The sequence below is a fragment of the Phaeoacremonium minimum genome (genome assembly GCF_000392275.1).
Source record: "Phaeoacremonium minimum UCRPA7 unplaced genomic scaffold PA7_03_scaffold_479, whole genome shotgun sequence".
NCBI lineage: Eukaryota > Fungi > Ascomycota > Sordariomycetes > Togniniales > Togniniaceae > Phaeoacremonium > Phaeoacremonium minimum.
Genome location: NW_006921381.1, coordinates 178,561 through 198,002, shown reverse-complemented (window position 1 = coordinate 198,002; position 19,442 = coordinate 178,561). Strand labels below are relative to the sequence as shown.

Here is a 19,442-nt window from a genome sequence, read left to right as displayed (position 1 = left end):
TTCCGTCTCCTCAGCCGCCGTTGTAGTGGCCGCTTCCTCTGTCTCCGTTGGAGAAGGGGTCTCCGTAGGCGAGGGTGTCTCACTTTCGGAAGTGGTCTCGGCCTCCGCTGTGGTGGTCGCCTCGGGAGTAGGCGTGGAAGTTGTCTCAGGGGCAGCAGTGGTGGTAACGGGTGCCAGCTTGGATGCTAGACTTGCGGCTATCGTGTCGGCACCCTGGATATCCTCGTCGGGGATGGGTTGGTTGATGGCTGTGCATCCGACTTGCATGGGATTGAGGAGGTCGGCCTCGACGCTGCCCAGGTTGTCGGGGCATTTCTTGGACATGCATTGTATGACTGTGTCCAGGAGACTACCTTTTGCAGCAAGACACATGCATGTTGGGCGGTTCGTTCCGCAGCCAGAGCTGCCTATGCAGTCGTTGGCACAGTCTGAGAAGTTGAAGGTGGTATCTTGTGCTGCGGCAACCGAGAATGCCCCCACTAATAGGATGACGTGGTGGAGGACAGCCGGCAACATGGCGAGTACTTGGCTTTTAACTGGCGATCGCTGACTTACACACGATATTCCGTGTGCGCAGAGGAGGACGATTTCTTTGGAGTTTCGCAATGTATTATCGATTTGCTAGCACTCACGACAAAACATCTCTGGACAAGATATACAAGGGCGAAGAGGAAGATGGGCGAATTAGTAGGAAATAGTTGGCCGATGAGGAGGACTCTGGCCCATTCGCAGGAAGGGCTGTCATGGCGCAACATTCCAGTGCCTGGCCCCTAGCCTCGAGGTGGCATGGCTCCCAACCATCAAATTCATTAGGTAGAATTATCGAATATCGCAGCTCACGCTTGACTTGGTGTGGCTGGAGATGGAACTTGAAACATTGATAGTCCAGTTCTGCGCCGGCATCTCCAGATCTTTGCCCCCTTCGGTCCCTGCCACGCTCTGTTCCTGACAATCGCCCCCAGATCGCCCTCCAATCGCCTCTACTCTAAATGAATGATCTGAACGCCACACCTTGTTCTTGAAATTGACAATTCGCTGTTCCCGGTAACAGTGAGGTCATTGCCAGCATCTCCGCATGAGTTTCCTGCCGTTCCCAATTCCCAGCCCTGGCCGCGCGCTCAGCCGCAGGGGTGCGTTCAATTAACGCCAGACCGCGTTGACACGAACAGCGCGAGCTCAGCTGTCGGACGGCCATTGTCTTGCCCCTCGCTGAACACCGCAAAGCCGGCCTTCTCGTAGTGCAACTTTGCACTTGCATTGTCAGTGTAGACGTCCACAGTGAGCAAGCAGTCCTTGCCCTGTGCTGCCGCGGCGTGCACGGCGAACTGCGTCCCTGCCGTCATGACGGCGTTCGCAATGCCCTGCCGCCGCGCTTCAGGCAGGGTGAAGACGCCTGTGACGTGCCAGCGCACAAGGGGTCCTGGATACCGGGCGGCTAGTTTTGCTGGAACTGGTAGATTGTCGCGAATGGTCATTGAGGACAAAATGTCGCGGCTGCCGGAGCGGACGGCCGTGAAGGTCCTAGCCGCCGGGTCGAGAAGTCGGTCCCGCCATTTCTCGTCATCGAAGGTGATTTCTCTCTCGTACGTTGAGCCGAATGCTGCAGGGGCGCGCGCAGGCGGTGAAGTGTCAGCGAATCGGGCTCTCCAGGTAACATTATGCGCCAACCACAAAGTCCACAAAATGCGCCCAGTAGGCGGTACGGGCTGATCCGCAAACCTACAGAGGCGACCTCATGGAAGCGTGGATGCTCAAGCAGCAAATCAGAGCTGCTTGTTCTTCTGTGACTTACACGAGGCATCTACCTGCAACGAGAGCAACCTGAACGCCTTGTATTGCGTCAGGTAGAATGCTAAGCCATCCTCGTCTTTTGCAACGAGCTCGACGCTCCACTGCATTTTGTGCAATGGCACTGCTGTCGATTCTGACGGCATGATAGGACACTGTACTTTCTGACATCTCAACAATGAGAATTGGTCACTTCTCAATTGGCAACATACCTCAACAAGGTTCTTACAGCTAGGCGCAAGCCTCGTGCTTATTTCAGGACCAGGGAATGATTGTCATATTGGAGCAAAAGTGAAGAAATGAGAAGTCTCTTTCGCAAGTGTTGTCAGTTGTATTTTGTCTATTTTTTATATTCGAGTGACGATGAATCATATCTTCTTTTCCGTGGTGACTCAACCCCCAAGTAAAGGGTTGGCTTATCTCGCGACTGCAGCGATGCAAAGTCTCGGGTTGAAACCCCTGCGACTGCTGGACCTATGTAGTGGACTCTCTAGCCTAGGCGCTATTAGGCGCAGGCTAAGCACTGCCCTGGGGATGATGGCGCGGTGTTACACTCGCTACGGTAGGCCTCCTAGCCGCTAACGTCAACGGGAAGGCAGGTAGCTTATTCTTGGCTCCGCTGGAGGTCGTGGGGGAGGGACCGGGTCCTTTTTGAGGTTTGGGGGCTGTGACACCCTCTCAGCTGGCCAGAGCTGCACGAGGTGCAGGTCACGGCATGGATGGCTGCTGCAGCCTCGCCTCCCTCTGCCTGAGCAGAGCCTCGACCACATGTAAAAACCCAGCCCAGCCCCGGCCTGCTTGCTGCCGCCGGCTGTCCAGCTGATTTCTTACGTCCCTCGCTGACCTTCTCGAGCCGATTGCACGAAGCTGCAGACATTCGTGACTGAGCTACAAGCTATCCAGCCTCGTCGTCGAATCACGATGGATGAAGACCCGGTCCCGCTCCAGGAGCTGGGCGCCCAGCTCCGGGACAAGTTCAAAAACTTCGACGACCCCCAAAACTACAAGGAGCTCAAGGAGAAAGCGGTGCAGGAGGGTACAAAGAACTTCGTCGTGCAGTTCGGCGCGAACAAGGCGCAGATTGCCATAGACTTGAATGAAAAGGAGCTCGAGCAGTTCCTCGGTGGTAAGAAGAACAAGGAGATGCCAATTCGATGGATGTAAGTCCGGCACAATCCCCAATGCAGCGCTGTAGACTTGCGCATCTGACTATGCGATCTGCAGTAACCTCTGGGACCCGAGTGCGCAACAGGAATGTATGAAGACTATCGGCCACCATTATGGCTTCTCGACGAGACTCCAGGCCACGATAGCGACGTGGGGCCTGGCGAGGAAGCAGGCACAGGCGGAAGCTGCTATAAAGAGACAGAAGTCAGAAAACGAGAAGGTGCCCGTCCGGCCTGCGAAAGACCCAGAAGAGGGTCTTAACGGAACGGTCGAGAAGGCTCAGGCAATGCCGCGTGGGTTCTGCCCCGAGGACATGGGCATGTTCCGACTGGTACAAGGCACTCTGAACTACTTCACAATTGATCACGCCTCACGATGTAGGTCTTTAAATCTATGCCAGACAAGTTGTTTGGACTAACAAACGTTAGTTATGTGCATAGGAGCAAACTGGCTCCATGAGCGGCCTAATATACATCCACATGTCTCTAGGCATCGAAAGCCCGCCCTCGATTTAGTGAGGCCGAATCACTGGTCGTGGACTGCTCTCACTAATGATTGTATGTCTATTGAAAACATGTTGAGTGTAGGGATTCTAACAGTTCACAGCCACCGTCATATCATTCCACGAAGCTCCAAAATATACAATACCCGACGGTGTCGATCAAGCTCAATGGCGGAGAGAAGAATTGAAGAAGATGCGATCCAACACCATTGATCTGTTGTCGCAATTGTCCGAGGTTGGCCTTGTTGAGTATAAGACCAAGATCATGGCCTCGAAAGCCGTGCGCATGGACTTGAAGCAGCGCGAGCCCCGTGGTGGTCGACATAGGGCGCCGACCGCCATGCCTGACGCGCCTATCGAGGTGGAAGGGTCGAGCAATTTGTTCTATTACCTCTTCGAAGACTATGCATCAGGTGTCTCCATCCTCAATCAGTCCAGAGAGATACTCGCCGATCTCGTATGTCACACGACCTTCTCGTTCTTGATCCTGCTAACTAATGAAATAGACGAGCCAAGTGACACATATAAACGTATGGCTTCCCTCTCAGAGGCAGCATTTCAAGCTAACATATTGAATGTAGGATCGCAAGAACAAAGATAAAGACAATTCAGGCATCATCAAGAAATTATACGATTTGAACAAAGAGCTTCGACAACTTAGGCACTTGTTCGAAAGCTACGAGGTTCTCATCAAGAAGATCGTCGCCCTGGGCATCGAGTCGTCTGAGAATATGACTGCTTCGAACCATACGATACAACTTACAACCCGAGAAGTCAAGCTCTCACAGTCAGCTTTTGACCGATTCGAACGACTCATGGACCGCCTGCAAATCCTGATGCTGAACACGATTACAGAGTACCTCGACGAGAAGAACTCCCTTTCCAACACCGTATGTCTTGATCTCTCGTACAGTCACATACCTCAATTGGACTTCTAACAAACCACTAGTACTTCAATCTCATTGCCCAAAAGGACTCTCAAGCTACCGCGAGATTGACTCGAAGCGCCACGCTGTTAGCCAAGCTCAGTGTCCTCTTCCTGCCCATCACCTTCATGACGTCCTACTTCTCGGTCTCGATCCCTGATCTCACAGACCACTACACGGCGAGAACATACTGGATTGCCTTCGCCGTCATTGGAAGTCTCTCTATTATCAGCCTGTTCTTTTTCAGTCGTGTCATTGTGACTGTCAGTGACATACTCGACGAATACGTCAAAGTCGTGGAAGAGTGGTGGATCCGCAAGATTCTGCGTAAGAAGCAGAAAAAAGAAGAAAAGGACGACTGACGCAGCCATGGGTGGATCGCTTGATGGGAGACGGAGTGTCTGGTGAAACCGGATGAATCTTGAAGGATCATCTAGTTTGATGATAATGTTGGAAGGCAGTTCACATTCTCCGTGAAAGAAAAGAAACGGATTCGGCATGGGACATGATTATTATATAGCAGCCAGCATGTGCTTTAAATACCCTTTGCACGCCAGTCACGCCAAGATACCTCTTGAGAGCACATAATAAATATCACATGGAGTTTCAAAATGTGTTCTGTCTTTTGAGATGGGGTATCGGAAATATGCCCGCAATGTTCTCCTGAAGTAGGTCGTATCTTCATTAAAGTATATCAATCCAGGTCTGCCTGCCCAATTACATTAAAAACAAAGCGCACGCTCCAGAGAGGTCGTAAACTCATGTATCTTCCGAAGACAGAAGGGCTCGTCCTTATATACCCATCACCCCCAGCCCTACGCCCGCCGCCACGGCACCCACCACGCCGACACACGGCATGGCCGTCGGCCGCGCAATGTTGCCGCTCCCGCCCACGACGAAGCCGTTGGTCGTCCCGGACTGCGTGCACTGGCTGCTCTGCAGGCCAAAACACGCCACGCTGCTCAGGCTGCTGCAGATGCTGCTCGCGCTCGTCGGGGCCAGGCTCACCTGCGTGGCGCCGGCGACCGTGGTGCCGCCGCCGCCGGGCACGATGATGGTGACGCCGTAGCCGGCGCCGGCGCCGGCGTTGGCCCCCTGCAGGTCGCTGGTGCACGCCGCGTAGTTGGCGCTGCACTGGCTGACGGCGCTCGTGCAGGCGGCGCGGTCGCCGAAGCTGGTCGGGATGTAGGGGAAGGAGAAGTACGAGTTGGCGACGTACGAGACGCTGGCGGCGGCGGTGGCGGTGGACGGCGGCACGTACGACGCCGGCGCGGTCCCGGTGCACACGGCCCCGGACGGGCAGCACGCCGGCTGGTTGCTGGCGTCGAGCGCGCACACCTGCCCGTTCGCGCAGCAGATGTTGGCGAAGGCGGCGCCCTGCGAGGCGCACGAGAAGGTGTTGGCGATGCAGCCCGCCGTCTGTCGCTTCAGCGGACTGCGGAGGACGGGGGCGGCGGCGGCGGCGGCAGTCTCGGCGGGGATGAAGGGCTGGAGGCTTGCGAGTGCGATGTTGGGGAAGAAGATTGTGGCGGCGAGGAAGAGGGAGACGGCGCTTGACCGGAGGGTGGCTTGCTTTGACCTCATGGTGAGAGGTGAGGAATGTGAAGGTCTTAGACTACCCGATTGAGTAAGAAGTCAACAATGGATAGCGGGAGATGTCCGATAAGCTCACTTCTAGAACCCGATAAACGGAGGCTTTTGTCTCACAAAAGAATTGTGTTTAGTTTGGGGTAGATCAACATCGAACTTTTGGTTAAAAAAGATTGATCGAGGCTGGAGTGTCACGAAAGACGGTCAAGCAAGTCAAGTGGGTGGTTGGCCTGTCGGCTGAGTGCCAAGGAGGCTTTTGCAGGTTGGTTCAATTGGAGCAGGTTAAACTTGCATGGTGCATCGTAAGGTTGTAGTGCTTGCTCACTTGCCAATTGCTCAGGTGTAGCGAATTCAGGAATTGCACCAAACTAGTAGTATACAGGGAAAGCTACTTAGAAGCTCCAGACCTTGGATTATCCTTCCTCACCTCCCGATTCGCTGCATTGGCGGTGTTCGCGTCGTCCGATTTGTTGGGCGGTCTTTCAAGCTTATCGAGAGCTCCTTGCTGCCCTGCAAGAGCTCCAGCCAGTGATGTCATCCCACCAATCGAGTCGGCACAGCAACCAAGTGGAACGCCTGACAGCCCCCCGGCACACCTGGCACAGAACCCCGCAGCAATTGGTTAGGTGCTCTGGATCTTGATCGAAGGTGGGGTTGGTCATCTGAAAAGACAGACAAAAGGCATGGACATTGCAAGTGGCATGGACTGAGAGTGAAGCATCCACACTCTGCTGTCAGAAGTCTATCGCTTACATAGTAGATATGCTTCTACTCCGATCTTGCATCACTGCAGGGATGATATAGGGAGCGTAGAACCTCATAGAGTATCCTCACCAGTTCATAACTTCGGCCGGACATGGGCGAGCACCTGCCGCAGTCTCCGTATAGCTTTTGTCTGGGGAGGCGGCTGTTCGGGTGAAGCTTCTTCAAGCTGCTTGAGTTCCTCTCGAGCTTCCTGCACTAATGCGCCCAGATCTCCCCATACCTCATCATTGTAGCTGGTGAGGACTCGGTTCCATTGTTCCAGCCATGCCTGTCCCGCCTCGGTGGGATCTCTCACCCCAAGATGCATCGAGGAGTCGTGAAAAGCCCGAGTCCCCTGATCCTCGCCTTCAGGCCACAACAGAAAGTCCGGTATGAAGTTCAGGGCATTGTTCCAGTCCGCTGATGATAACTGAACGCTTTGGTTGTCATCATCGAAAAGTGCCTTGCGTAAGCTGGCTAGCTCAGCCTCTGATATGTTGACATCGTCGTTCGGGTCTGGTGGGATCTCTGGCTGTGAGAGCAAATCCACAACTTCTTGACCATCGAGCGGTTGCTGCTCTTTAATGGATGAAGACGTCCCAAAAGTCTGATTGGCAGGGTCTAGTTTCTTACTCGGAGCTTCCTTTTGCCAGGCGTTCTCAAGATTCGCCGGTTCTGTTGGCACGAACACTGGTGTGCTGTCTAAGAAGTCCGAGAATGCAGACTCCTCAGCAGCGATATGGCTCGCTGTCTGCGCTGATCTGAAGTTGCCTGTAGATCTCACGTCGGGGTGTCGATGAACGGAAGAGCTCTCTGCTGAGGCGAGCGGCCTGCTAGTTGAGGGCTCTGCTTTCCCTGATGTCGCGACTGCACCAATATCATTTGCGGTAGGTCTGCTCTGCAGTATAGACCTAGACAACCCAGCTGCAGAACTACCAATGCGCGAGATCATGGACTTATCACCCTTTTCCCTTATATGCGTTTCATGATCTGGTATTTCTGTTGCCTTTTCTTTGCCTTTGCCTTTGTCCTGGCCGTTGACACTGTGTTCCTGCTGCTCTTCCTCTGCCATAATTTATGATGCACATGCAGAACCCTAAGCTCTTACGCTGTAGATCTTGTTTGTCCAAAATTAGCCCTCACGTCCATTTGTAAGCTGCAATGGCCCCTTAACAGATGACTCTTTTGCAGGGCAGAGTCTTTACTTGAGTTGCCTCAAGTATCAGGTGATATACTGAAAGGTCTCGAGACTGGTGCGATGAGATCTCACCGAGGGCGAAGTTCTAGCCCGTGACAGGCGACTGAGACACCACGCGGCCAATGACAATGACACGCAGTGGATGAGCGAAGAACTCTACGCTCGACACCTCGACATCAAGCAAGAGATGATATAGTTGAAATGTGTAACTTATGGGTGTTTAAGCTCCCGAGAATCTGAAGTTTGCAAATTGCTTTCACAACCGAAAAGGTCAAGAGTCCTTTGTCTTCCGTTCCACCAGAGTGATCCTCGGCTGAGGAGGATATGCCCAGGTGGGATGGAGGCCATGAAAGGGTGGGAAAGATCCCTAGGTATTGTTGAAGTACCGCATTGTGGGAACTTATGGAGATCAACTACTGTGGGTGCTGCGTTGAGGTACTTTAGAGGGACACGCGCTGTAGTGAGTGGGTGGTCTATCCTAAGTACTTTAGGTACCTAGGTACCACCTGCCGGAAGCTTGAGGCTAACATGGAAGGTAAGGTAAGGTGTTAGGCCTAGAAGCTTATGAATCGGGCTGCCGTGCGCCTAACTGGCTGGGCTGGAGAGGGCTGTTGGCAATGCCAGGCAGCCCGTACAGCGCACAGAGAGATAGGGTAAAGGCTAGGTAAGAGGGTGGGCACGCTCGCATCCACCTGTCGCCGCCACGGCGGGAAAACAGCAATCACCGCCTAACGAGCGCTACCTACCTGCACCTCTCGCCATTTCAAGCTTGATCTCCAAAGCTGCATGTCGTCTGGATTCTACACTGACTTCATTCATTCCTCTACCACCACCACCACCACCACCACCAACATCACCACCCAAATACCCCGCAGCACCACCACGGCCTCTATCCGCCATCTCTCTGAGACGCCTCCACCCAAGTCTCGAGAGCTTCATCTCGTCTTTATATTCTCTTTTTTTCTGCCTCTCTCTTTGGAACCCACCCCGCCTGCAGCTCCCTTGACCGCATCGTCGTGTGGTCCCAGGCCCTGCCTCTGCCTCTGCCTCTAGCTTGCTTTCCCTGCAGACACACACTTTTGAGGCTCTTCTTCCATCCACCATCCTGCCTCCCCTGGCCTTAGCTTTCGCAGCCCCCACACCCAAGCCTTCTCTATCGCCCTCGACGTCGTCTTCCAGCATCTAGCCTTTTAGGTATCCATAGTCTTCGCCTACGCGCAGTCCCCAGCGAACAATATCACCTCACGTCCTGCCGTCGCCTGCTCGTGTCCGTCCTTGTGTCTTCCGTAGAGTGGGGGTTGTCCTTCACCTACACCGATCAAGTTCGAGAAGATGGTAGAAGCCGACGCGAATTCTCCAACATGGAAGTTTACCCAGTATGTTCTCTCCCGTCCCGCATGCTGCTTCTGTGACCATGGCCATGGCCTCGTCCTCCCGCCTCCCCTCCCCGGTGTCCTTACACGGTCAACGCCCTTGGCCATGCCATAGTCCTGTGCTGACTTGGTATCTAGATGCTTTGGAGACAAGGGGGATGTGGAGGACATCACTGAAGGTATGTCGACTCCGTCTACGTCGCATTGCCTCCCATCCCGCGATCCGAGATGCTGACTAAAAATTCCCAGCCGATATCATTTCAACTGTCGAGTTCGACCATACAGGAAACTACTTAGCTACTGGTGATAAGGGAGGTCGAGTCGTCTTATTTGAGCGGAACGAAACGGTAAGCTAGGGTCACGGCCTGTTTGTTGGCTGGTTGCAAGTCCACCGTGCTGTGCCAAGGTATCTGACCATCAAGCAGAAGAAGACATGCGAGTACAAATTCCACACCGAGTTCCAATCACACGAGCCGGAGTTCGACTATCTCAAATCCTTGGAGATTGAGGAGAAGATTAACAAGATCAAATGGTGTCGCCGACAAAATGCCTCCCATTACCTACTATCCACAAACGACAAGACCATCAAGCTATGGAAGGTCTTTGAGAAGTCCCTCAAGGTTGTCGCCGAGAACAACCTATCACACGATCTAACTCCAGGCAATCTGGCTGGCGGCGGCGGAACACCACGACCTCTCCAGAATCATCACTTCAGAAATGCCACCGACCTAAAGCTTCCGCGCCTGACGCATCACGATACGGTGGTCGCTGCTGTTCCGCGCCGGACGTATGCCAACGCCCATGCCTACCATATCAACAGCATTTCTGTCAACAGTGATGGGGAGACATTCATCAGTAGCGATGATCTCCGTATAAATTTGTGGAACTTGAACATCCAGGATCAGAGCTTCAACATTGTGGATATTAAGCCTGCAAATATGGAGGAGCTGACCGAGGTCATCACAGCCGCCGAGTTCCACCCGCAGAGTTGCAACTGGTTCATGTACGCGAGTTCTAAGGGCACTATCAAATTGGCGGACATGCGTGAGAGTGCCCTTTGCGACCAGCACGCCAAGCGTACGTATGCCCCCGGCCCACCTGGGTGTATTGCAGCTAACCCGCCCATGACACAGTTTTCGAGCAAGAGGAGGACCCTTCTTCACGATCATTCTTCTCAGAGATTATCTCATCCATCTCAGACGTTCGGTTCTCACATGACGGTAGATACATCCTTTCCCGAGACTACCTGACCGTGAAGATTTGGGATGTCAACATGGAGCGACAGCCGGTCAAGACCATTCCGATCCACGAACACCTCCGGCCCCGCCTATGTGACACGTACGAGAACGACAGCATTTTCGACAAGTTCGAGGTGGTATTCTCCGGAGATGCCAAGAATGTCATGACGGGCAGTTATAACAACAACTTCATGATCTATCCCTCAGATCCCGACAAGGAGGTCGAGGTCGTACTACAAGCGGATAAGTCCGCATTCAAGGCGAAGAAGGTCGGGGTCCCGACGCCGATCAACTCATCCACGAGTCCAACCGCTAACGGCGGTAAGAAGGGCGGATCTCGTGCTGGAAGCCCAGCTGGTGGCGCCGGACAGGGCCAGAGAATGCGAAAGGAGACCGACGCGGACCAGATCGATTTCAACAAGAAGATTCTGCATATGAGCTGGCACCCGTTCGAGGACAGCATCGCGATTGCTGCTACTAACAACGTAAGTCCTATCCCAACGCATTTATTTACCATGTAAGCTTTCTAACACAACTCCGCTTAGCTCTTCGTGTTTTCTGCTCTGTAGATATCTGCAGCTCGTGGTGATGTTTTGGAATTGTTGGTCCGGCTTGGAGGAAACATCCAAGCTAGTATGTCTCCCCAAGAAGGGGGGCATCTGTGCACCGGCGCGAGGCATTACTGATGGCCGTCGTTTTTGTTCTTCCCTGACAGTTTCGGCGGAATGCAAGCATGGCTCGAGAGAGGTCCACGAGGTGAGGGTTGAGCTTTTCATCAGAGTTAGACCGCGATGCATTGGGCAGCGAGGGGGGGCTAAGGGCGGCTGGGAAACACAGTTTGGGCCATGATACCAGCAGCAGAAGCAGTCAAGTTTGTGAGGAAGGGAACTGTGGTCTGGTCTGGTGTCGGCTGGGAGGAAAGAGAAAGAAGGCAGGAGGGGCCATTCGAGATCGCGGCAGGTAGACGACACACACCGCCCTAGAGCATGCAAAGACAAATTTGAGGTGTTTGGCATAGAAAGTCTCTTCAGACAGCAAACATGATTAGATGCAAGTGCTCTCTGGGCCCAGTCGCGGTAGTCGGGTGACAGTGTTTGTCGAAAGGTCGACCGGCCGCCTTTTCTCCACAGCAAGAGGAACAGAATGTTTCATTGAGGCAACATCGGCAAGTCGACCGGCCATGTGATTGTTGTCGCGTGTTAGTCTTTGGAAATCCCGGGAATAGAGGATATCTCGGGAGGGGGCCTGCCATGGACCTCTCACCGTTGATGTTGCATCTTGTGACAGAGCCAATTCTTGATGAACACTTCAGGAATGAACGGAAGACGCGTTATCTACGGGTGATGAAATGTGTCTACAGCCCGGAAGAACAGGTCTGTTGACGAAGTGGTCGGCTACGGCGACTCTGATATAAGATGAAGTCGCAGCGGCAAGCTCTTCATCGAACATGCCTAGGTAGGTAGATATTTTGTGTGGCAGCCACGATGAGGCAGGTAACGTAGCTGCATGGCATCGCTGGCTGGCTGGCTGGCTAGCCGTCCCGGTCCACCGCCCGACCCTTGCATGGCATCCATGGCATCCATGGCATGACAATACAAACACAATACAATGGCAGTACAGTACGGTGTAATGTAAATGCAATGCCTACATGTCACAACTCCGCATCCAACCCGGAGGGCATCCCCACGTTATCGATCACAGTACCTACAGTGTGTCTATTCTAGGTAGTTTGTCACACGTACTTAGATAAGTAGTTGCAGCCCCCCCGCAAACGAGGTGCAGAGTAAACTGGAGATGTTCTGTACGAGAGTGTGGGCAGCGGCGGGAGGGCAGGTATTAGAGGCGGGAATTTATTGGCGACAATCCGGCTCGGCAGATCACCAAGCCACAGATCGGACCAAAAGGTGGGCGGGTCCCGTCTGCATGCTGCAGATGAGTGTGTTTATCTAGGTAGAGTAGGTCCAGCAATGTACCTAACCTACAACAAGCTTTCGATGGGCTGCCAGGGTGCGTCGACGGGGGAATATTAAGTTATTCCAGGTGGTGTTGCTACCTTACTCCTACCAGATGGGGCCTAGGCTAACTATGTAGGGGGTGATTGCGGTAACATACAGGCAGTACTCTGCCACTGATGGTGTGCAGCAATTGACACGTGTGGTGGGCGGGCAGGCGGGGCCAGGCAATGTATTTTTTCCTGTGATTTTCATCGTCGGCGCCAGCCTCCCCCTGGTCTCCTTTTTTAATTCGAGTGACTGGCCTGTCCAGTCCCAGTTCGCTGTTCGGCAGAGTTCCAGGTTACATGGTGTTTTGTGAGCCGGGGCTGCTCCACTCCGTCATCGAAAGGCCACCTTAAGGTATTGAATGCCATGGCAGGCAGGGCAGGGCCTCTTTTTCAGTAATAAATGAACCAGAGTGCCCGGGCACGAGGAACCTGGGGGACTCTCATTGCCGCTGTCCAGAGTCCAGACTGTTTGACTGCCATACGGTAATTGCCTCCGAGAGAGAGACAGAGAGAGAAAGAGAAAGAAAAAGGAATTGATCGACATTCAGCTTGGAAAGAGAAGAGAGAAGCTCACTCGACGACTTCCTTCGCCTTGCTTCGCCCACCACCCCCGTTCCTGTTCCTGTTCCTGGCCTCACTCGAAGTTCGCACCCGCGCGCATTCCAACCCCTGCTCTGGTCTGGTCAGAAAGATACTGTACATACATTGCTGTACCGTACCTTACCTTACCTTACCTTACCTCGCTTCACTTTACCTTGTCGTGCGCTTGCCTTACAAGTTACGGGTACCCTCGCCGCTCACTGCCACTTGGGGTCATCCACTCTCGTGCCAGCATCGCGCCGAACATCCCGCCGCAATTCCCCGCGTATACACACTCCAAGACACTCTCTTACATTCCCACCCCCTTGCGGACGGAGAGACAAACAGGCAGATACCAAGCACTACCTTCACCCTCCCGCTTACTAGGCTACATACGAGGAGAGCTAGCGAGGCTGCCTCTCACCGACACGACCGATCTGGACGACTTCTCTTCCTCTAGCGCATGCCTCCTCCCTGGCTCTCCACCTCGTCATATCCTGTGCGCGAAGAAAACCGCTGTGTAAATGACCGCCCAGTCCACCGCTCGTCGTCGACAACTCTCTCTAGAAAAGGCCCAGAAACATGTTGCCACCACCGCTCCCATGACGCCGCGTGTGATCAACGCCGCTCCCTCGCTGGAGAAGGCCGAGATGTACGGCATTGACGACAACCGTCCTGCCTACTCGAGGGCCATGGCCCTCATGGGCCGCATCTTCATCGAGACCATCCCCCAGTGGCTGGCAGTGGGGGCTATGCTGAGCTTGATCTTTGGAGGGGTAAGTGCTTTGCCAATTGCGCAATTGACTTCGTTCACGGCCAGATTGGAGCTGACTTGGTGTGGATCTACAGTGCTGCAGCAACGTCTTTGCCCTCGAAGCAATCATCAAGGTCGAGCCAGCCAGCGGAACGCTCCTGACTTTCGTTCAATTCATCTTTGTGGCCGCCACGGGCTACGTCTCCCAGTTCGACAAAACCCGCCCGCCGTTCTTTGTCAGACCTAACAAGGTCCCCATCCGACGATGGCTGGTCAACATCGTTCTCTTCTTCAGTATCAATGTGTTGAACAACCACGCGTTCAGTTATGATATATCGGTTCCTGTGCATATCATCCTCCGTTCCGGGGGGAGCATCACTACTATGATCGCTGGTAGTCTCTACGGGAAGAGATACTCCCGCATTCAGATCACTGCTGTCATCTTACTTACCATTGGCGTCATTGTGGCGGCTTATTCGGACGCGCAGACCAAGGCGAGTCTTCCTACGACAGTTACGAGTTGCGCCAGCTAACATTCCTTAGGGCACGCAAGAAGAACACCACGGTAACCAAAGCTTCGTGACGGGACTGGCTATCCTTTTCATTGCCCAAGTCCTATCAGCTATCATGGGCCTATACACAGAAGAGACATATCGGCAGTATGGGCCGCAATGGAAGGAGAACCTCTTCTACTCGCATCTGCTGTCTTTGCCTCTTTTCACGCCATTCCTCCCCTCGCTATACAGGCAATTCATGCGCTTGGCAACGAGCGCTCCATTGCAGTTGCCGTTTGCGACCGTCGTTGGCCTTGAGGCCGTGCCTGAGCAACTCCAGAGCGGCATTGATAAGATACACATCCCGAGCCAGCTCTTCTATCTGGTGGTCAATGTCCTGACGCAGTACGCCTGTATCCGAGGCGTCAATCTGCTTGCGGCCGCCTCTTCGGCTTTGACAGTGACGATTGTCCTGAACATCCGCAAGCTGGTCAGTTTGCTTCTTAGCATCTGGCTGTTCGGCAACAGACTAGCTACTGGAACCCTGGTAGGGGCTGTGGTGGTATTCTTTGCAGGTGGTCTGTATTCACTGGACCCGGGGAAGAGACTAAACACGAGACCTCGTGGTAGCAGTGTCAAGGCTGGATCGTAGGCATGGATCGCCCGTCTCACACTCTCGCGCATATGGCCATACACAAAATAAACGATAGAGAGCCTCAATGAGATAACATAGAAATAGCACACCCGCCAATTGTCCCCTGGACGTTGAAATGACCGTGATGAGGCGCCTTAGTGGGGAACTTCAGCCCTGCTGCAGTTAAGCTTGTTAGGCTTGCCCGGCCACAAAATCCCTGTCGATGCTCTAAAAAATGCCCACACTCCAATTGGCCGGTACCTGAGTGCTGTTGGCACTTACACCGCCTAGACGTCACAGTTCACACCGACTACCCACTGAACACCCAGTCAGATGGCTGCCCTAAAACCTTAAAACTCAGCCTCCAGTTCGACAACACCGTCCGCCCCTGATAGCAATTGAGTCAGCTCCTGTGTGCTCACCTGGCTGTGCGCGAGACGCTTGAGCTTCCAAGCGTCTCTAACATAACGGAAACGCAGAAATGGCTGGTAGGCATCCCCAGGGCATGAATGCGCTGCTTTTCCGCAGCTGCGTGGAGCTATAAGAGGCAAGGCTAAGCTAATCCCGGGCTTATCGTAGACCATTCCTTCAGCGACGACCCTGCGTCGAACTCGAACTCGCCGAAGCTGGCGGCAACACGGCTGCCAATGGCAGAGGAATCCGACGATGAGGATGATAGGACGACAACTCATAACAGTCACACAGACTCTGAATACGAAGATGAGGGCGAGGACGGCCATGGGGCTAAGAAGCAGCACGCCGGCTCGCAGGACAACTCGGATCCTGATAGCGAGGGCTTGCTCCCCCGTGACAAGCAAAAGAAGACGGCCTTCTACGACCCAGTTGCTGAAAGGCAGATGACTCAGACAGATGCCAAACTCTTCTACATGCGAAGCCAACAAAGAACGGGCACAGGCAACTGGGACACGGGGCTCTTGAGCGATCAAGGAAGCCCTGTCATTTCGGCTTCCGGAGCTAGTCATGCAGCTGATAAGCAATATGGCCAGCTGCCGCCTTCTTACGATCTTGCCTCGTCAAATGCATGGTCTGGCGCGCATGGCCAGCAGCCAGCGGCCTTTGATAATGCGTCTAGGAAAGACACGAGCTTCTTCAATGCCTCCAGTGCCCGTAGTCAGGCGAGCAACGCCAATCCTGCGTATGCACCGCCTGCCCAAGGCCCTTCCGCCCCCGATCCATTGTATCAGGCTCAATTGGAGATGAATTCTGGCGCACCAAACGGCATTGGCAGCAGCACGTACATGGACGCCGACCCGCAAATCACCGCCGAGTTGAGCTCTATATTCAAGAACATCCAGAAGATCTTGGACGTGCGACACAAGTACATGCGCTGCTCCCTCCAGGGGCCGACTGACAACCCGAAGGATGACCCTGCCTGGTCTGTCTATCCGCCGCCTCCCCAGCCTGCGTGGATGACAGAGCATGACAGGGCGGCGACCGGGACTCAGGCCCGCGACAGCGCCAATAACAGCATGGCAAACAGCATGGTCATGGACAGCCCTCAGCGCCCGAGTGATGCGAGCGCAGACCAGTTCCCACAAGCTGCGAGCAAGAAGAAGGGACGGAGGCCTGGTGAGGACATTGGCGAGGATTTCGACATGAAAGATCTCCATCCGTTGCCGGGGCCGGGCGAGATGACTTACAAGCTGGACGCTCACGGCGTCTACCAAGTCTTTGAGAACGAAGCCGCCAAGGAGGCTGACACGCCAGCCGTCACAGTGCCTACGATCAGAGAGTATTATATGGATCTCGAGGCGATTCTCTCGGTCTCATCCGACGGACCCTCCAAGAGTTTTGCATATCGTCGTCTACAATACCTAGAGGGCAAGTACAACCTATATGTGCTCCTGAACGAATACCAGGAGACCGCGGACAGCAAGAAGGTGCCACATCGCGACTTCTACAATGTCAGAAAAGTCGATACTCACGTTCACCACTCGGCTTGCATGAACCAGAAGCATCTTTTGCGTTTCATCAAGAGCAAAATGAAGAAGTTCCCGAACGAGGTCGTGCTGTATAGAGATGATAAGCATCTCACTCTAGCGGAGGTGTTTGAGAGTATCAATTTGACAGCATATGATCTCAGTATCGACACTCTTGATATGCATGTAAGTCTGATAGTCTCGCTTGAGCATCGGATGAAATACTAAATGTCACTAGGCCCACACCGACTCTTTTCATCGTTTTGACAAGTTCAATCTGAAGTACAATCCCATTGGCGAATCACGACTACGGACAATCTTTCTCAAGACAGACAATCTCATCAAGGGCCGGTACTTGGCTGAGATCACCAAGGAAGTTATCGCTGATCTGGAGTCGAGTAAGTATCAGATGGTGGAATGGCGCATCTCAATCTATGGCCGATCCTTGGATGAGTGGGACAAGCTCGCGGCATGGGTCGTGGACAACAAGCTTTTCTCTCACAACGTCCGCTGGCTCATCCAGATTCCTCGTTTATATGACGTATACAAGGCGAGCAACCTGATGGAGTCCTTTGAGCAGATTGTCAAGAACATCTTTCAGCCCCTATTTGAAGTCACCCGAGATCCGAGTAGCCATCCCAACCTGCATGTCTTCCTCCAGCGGGTCATTGGTTTCGACAGCGTAGATGATGAAAGCAAGGTGGAGCGCCGCTTTACCAAGAAGTTCCCAGTTCCGAGGGAATGGGAGTCGAAACAGAATCCGCCATACAGTTACTGGATTTACTACCTGTTTTCAAACATGGTATCTCTGAACTTCTGGCGGAAACAGCGTGGCTTCAACACATTCGTCTTGCGCCCGCACTGCGGCGAAGCAGGTGATAGTGAGCATCTTGCAGCTGCCGTCCTCTGCTGTCACAGCATCAGCCATGGTCTACTGCTACGAAAGGTCCCTTTGCTTCAGTACATCTTCTACCTCGAGCAGATCGGCGTCGCCATGTCTCCGCTCAGCAACAACGCGCTATTCCTAGCCTACGAGCGGAACCCGTTCCACCAGTATTTCAAGCGGGGCCTGAACGTTTCGCTGTCGACAGATGATCCGCTGCAGTTCGCCTTCACGAAGGAGCCGCTCATAGAAGAGTATGCTGTCGCGGCGCAGATCTACAAGCTCGGTCCGGTTGACATGTGCGAGCTGGCCAAGAACTCTGTCAAGCAGAGCGGGTTCGAGCACTCGATCAAGCAGCACTGGCTCGGCCCCAATTATCACATGCCCGGCGCACAAGGCAACACCATGGTCAAGACGAACGTCCCGGATAGGAGAGAGGAGTTCCGATACCGCACCCTGCTGGAGGAGCAGAGAATGTAAGTCATTCATTACCTCAATCAAAGGACCCTGCTGACAAGATTACAGGGTCGAGATGTACACACGGCTATCAGTAGACGGCAAAGTATCTGGCTCTGCAACTGAAGCTAGTCTAGGCGGGACGCACGTCCCCAAATCCCCAGCGCTCTCTCTCAAGACGGCCACGGCCGCGGGCTCGATAGCCCAGGCCCAGAAGGACCCGAGCTTCGCCTCGCTCTCGCAGGCCATGTCGTCGTCGCAGGTCGACACGTCGAGCCCGTACATGGGCCCCAACTCACTCGCCGGATCGCAGGTGTTCCAGGGAGGGCCAATGCTGGCGTCTCCCTTGACGACTAGTGACTCGATGCGCGACCTCCACCTCTCAGCCAGCGAGCCGAGGTATTTCCCCGGGGTCATTAGTAGGCGGCAGAGGACGGGCAGCATTAGGCAGGGCTCGATGCACGAGTCGGATGAGAATGCGAGCCGATCTGGGAAACGGGGTGGTGCGAAGGAAGAGAATGGAGAGTAATGACCAGTAGGTATGCATTAGATCTTTGTGGGATCAACTATGGGAAAGGCTATGGATAATGATGAGACAGAGTGGCTCGACTGGTGTCTATGAAATAACGCTTTTGGTAACTTTATCAAGATTGGTGTCCCCAGGGAGAGGCGTCAAGATAGACAGGATAATGCAAGCGATAAATGTGGGCTTTCAGACGAACGTGGTGTACATGAAGCTGTTTTGTCTCGATCAGTCGAGATATCAGATAGAATATGCAAGACTTACACATACCATTCCTAGAGAGAAGGGATGTGATCTAAAATAGAGGTACCCCAGTCTCTGGAGGTGAGCCCCTTTTCACTTATCCCCATGGACGATGCACGTGTCATATCACGAGCGGGGCAATACGAGAACACCCCCTGGCGTTGCCGTAAACTAATAAGCCTAACGCTTGGTCATGACCAAACCAAGGCCCGGAACGGCGATGGGCACAGCATGCGAAGCCGCATACATACTGCGACCTTACCTCATCCTGAAGCTGCTGTCTTGCAGAGCTCTTCCAGGTTCCCACTGAAAGGCTACCTTTTCTTCAAGGTAGCAAGCAGCTTTAGAGCTTTTGCTCACAGGTGTATCAGTCAGTCTGCCATCTTCCCATGCTTCGTTGCTCTTGTG

At 53.7% G+C, this 19,442-nt stretch overlaps 5 protein-coding genes across 5 annotated transcripts; 3 read left to right on the top strand and 2 right to left on the bottom strand.

Moving 5' to 3' along the window:
* Positions 1-1,136: 1,136 nt before the first annotated feature.
* Positions 1,137-1,898, bottom strand: UCRPA7_6546 (putative gnat family protein; the record flags this gene model as incomplete). Its single annotated transcript, XM_007919083.1, has 2 exons — positions 1,137-1,600; positions 1,793-1,898. The coding sequence occupies 2 exons, from the start codon at positions 1,896-1,898 to the stop codon at positions 1,137-1,139; spliced, it is 570 nt and encodes a 189-aa protein (XP_007917274.1).
* An 811-nt stretch (positions 1,899-2,709) lies between these two features.
* UCRPA7_6545 (putative adp-ribosylation factor protein) lies at positions 2,710-4,745 on the top strand (the record flags this gene model as incomplete). Its single annotated transcript, XM_007919082.1, has 7 exons — positions 2,710-2,948; positions 3,013-3,332; positions 3,384-3,512; positions 3,562-3,914; positions 3,964-3,987; positions 4,039-4,347; positions 4,407-4,745. The coding sequence occupies 7 exons, from the start codon at positions 2,710-2,712 to the stop codon at positions 4,743-4,745; spliced, it is 1,713 nt and encodes a 570-aa protein (XP_007917273.1).
* A 430-nt stretch (positions 4,746-5,175) lies between these two features.
* UCRPA7_6544 (putative gpi-anchored protein) lies at positions 5,176-5,967 on the bottom strand (the record flags this gene model as incomplete). Its single annotated transcript, XM_007919081.1, has 1 exon — positions 5,176-5,967. One exon carries the CDS (start codon positions 5,965-5,967, stop codon positions 5,176-5,178), a length of 792 nt encoding a protein of 263 aa, XP_007917272.1.
* Positions 5,968-9,247: 3,280 nt separating this feature from the next.
* UCRPA7_6543 (putative protein phosphatase pp2a regulatory subunit b protein) lies at positions 9,248-11,095 on the top strand (the record flags this gene model as incomplete). Its single annotated transcript, XM_007919080.1, has 6 exons — positions 9,248-9,291; positions 9,427-9,467; positions 9,538-9,635; positions 9,711-10,365; positions 10,422-11,011; positions 11,072-11,095. 6 exons carry the CDS (start codon positions 9,248-9,250, stop codon positions 11,093-11,095), a joined length of 1,452 nt encoding a protein of 483 aa, XP_007917271.1.
* Positions 11,096-13,631: 2,536 nt separating this feature from the next.
* UCRPA7_6542 (putative amp deaminase protein) lies at positions 13,632-18,797 on the top strand (the record flags this gene model as incomplete). The annotated part of the gene is made up of 6 exons (XM_007919079.1): positions 13,632-13,883; positions 13,957-14,199; positions 14,405-14,933; positions 15,569-17,115; positions 17,168-18,288; positions 18,338-18,797. The coding sequence occupies 6 exons, from the start codon at positions 13,632-13,634 to the stop codon at positions 18,795-18,797; spliced, it is 4,152 nt and encodes a 1,383-aa protein (XP_007917270.1).
* Between the last annotated feature and the right edge of the window lie 645 nt (positions 18,798-19,442).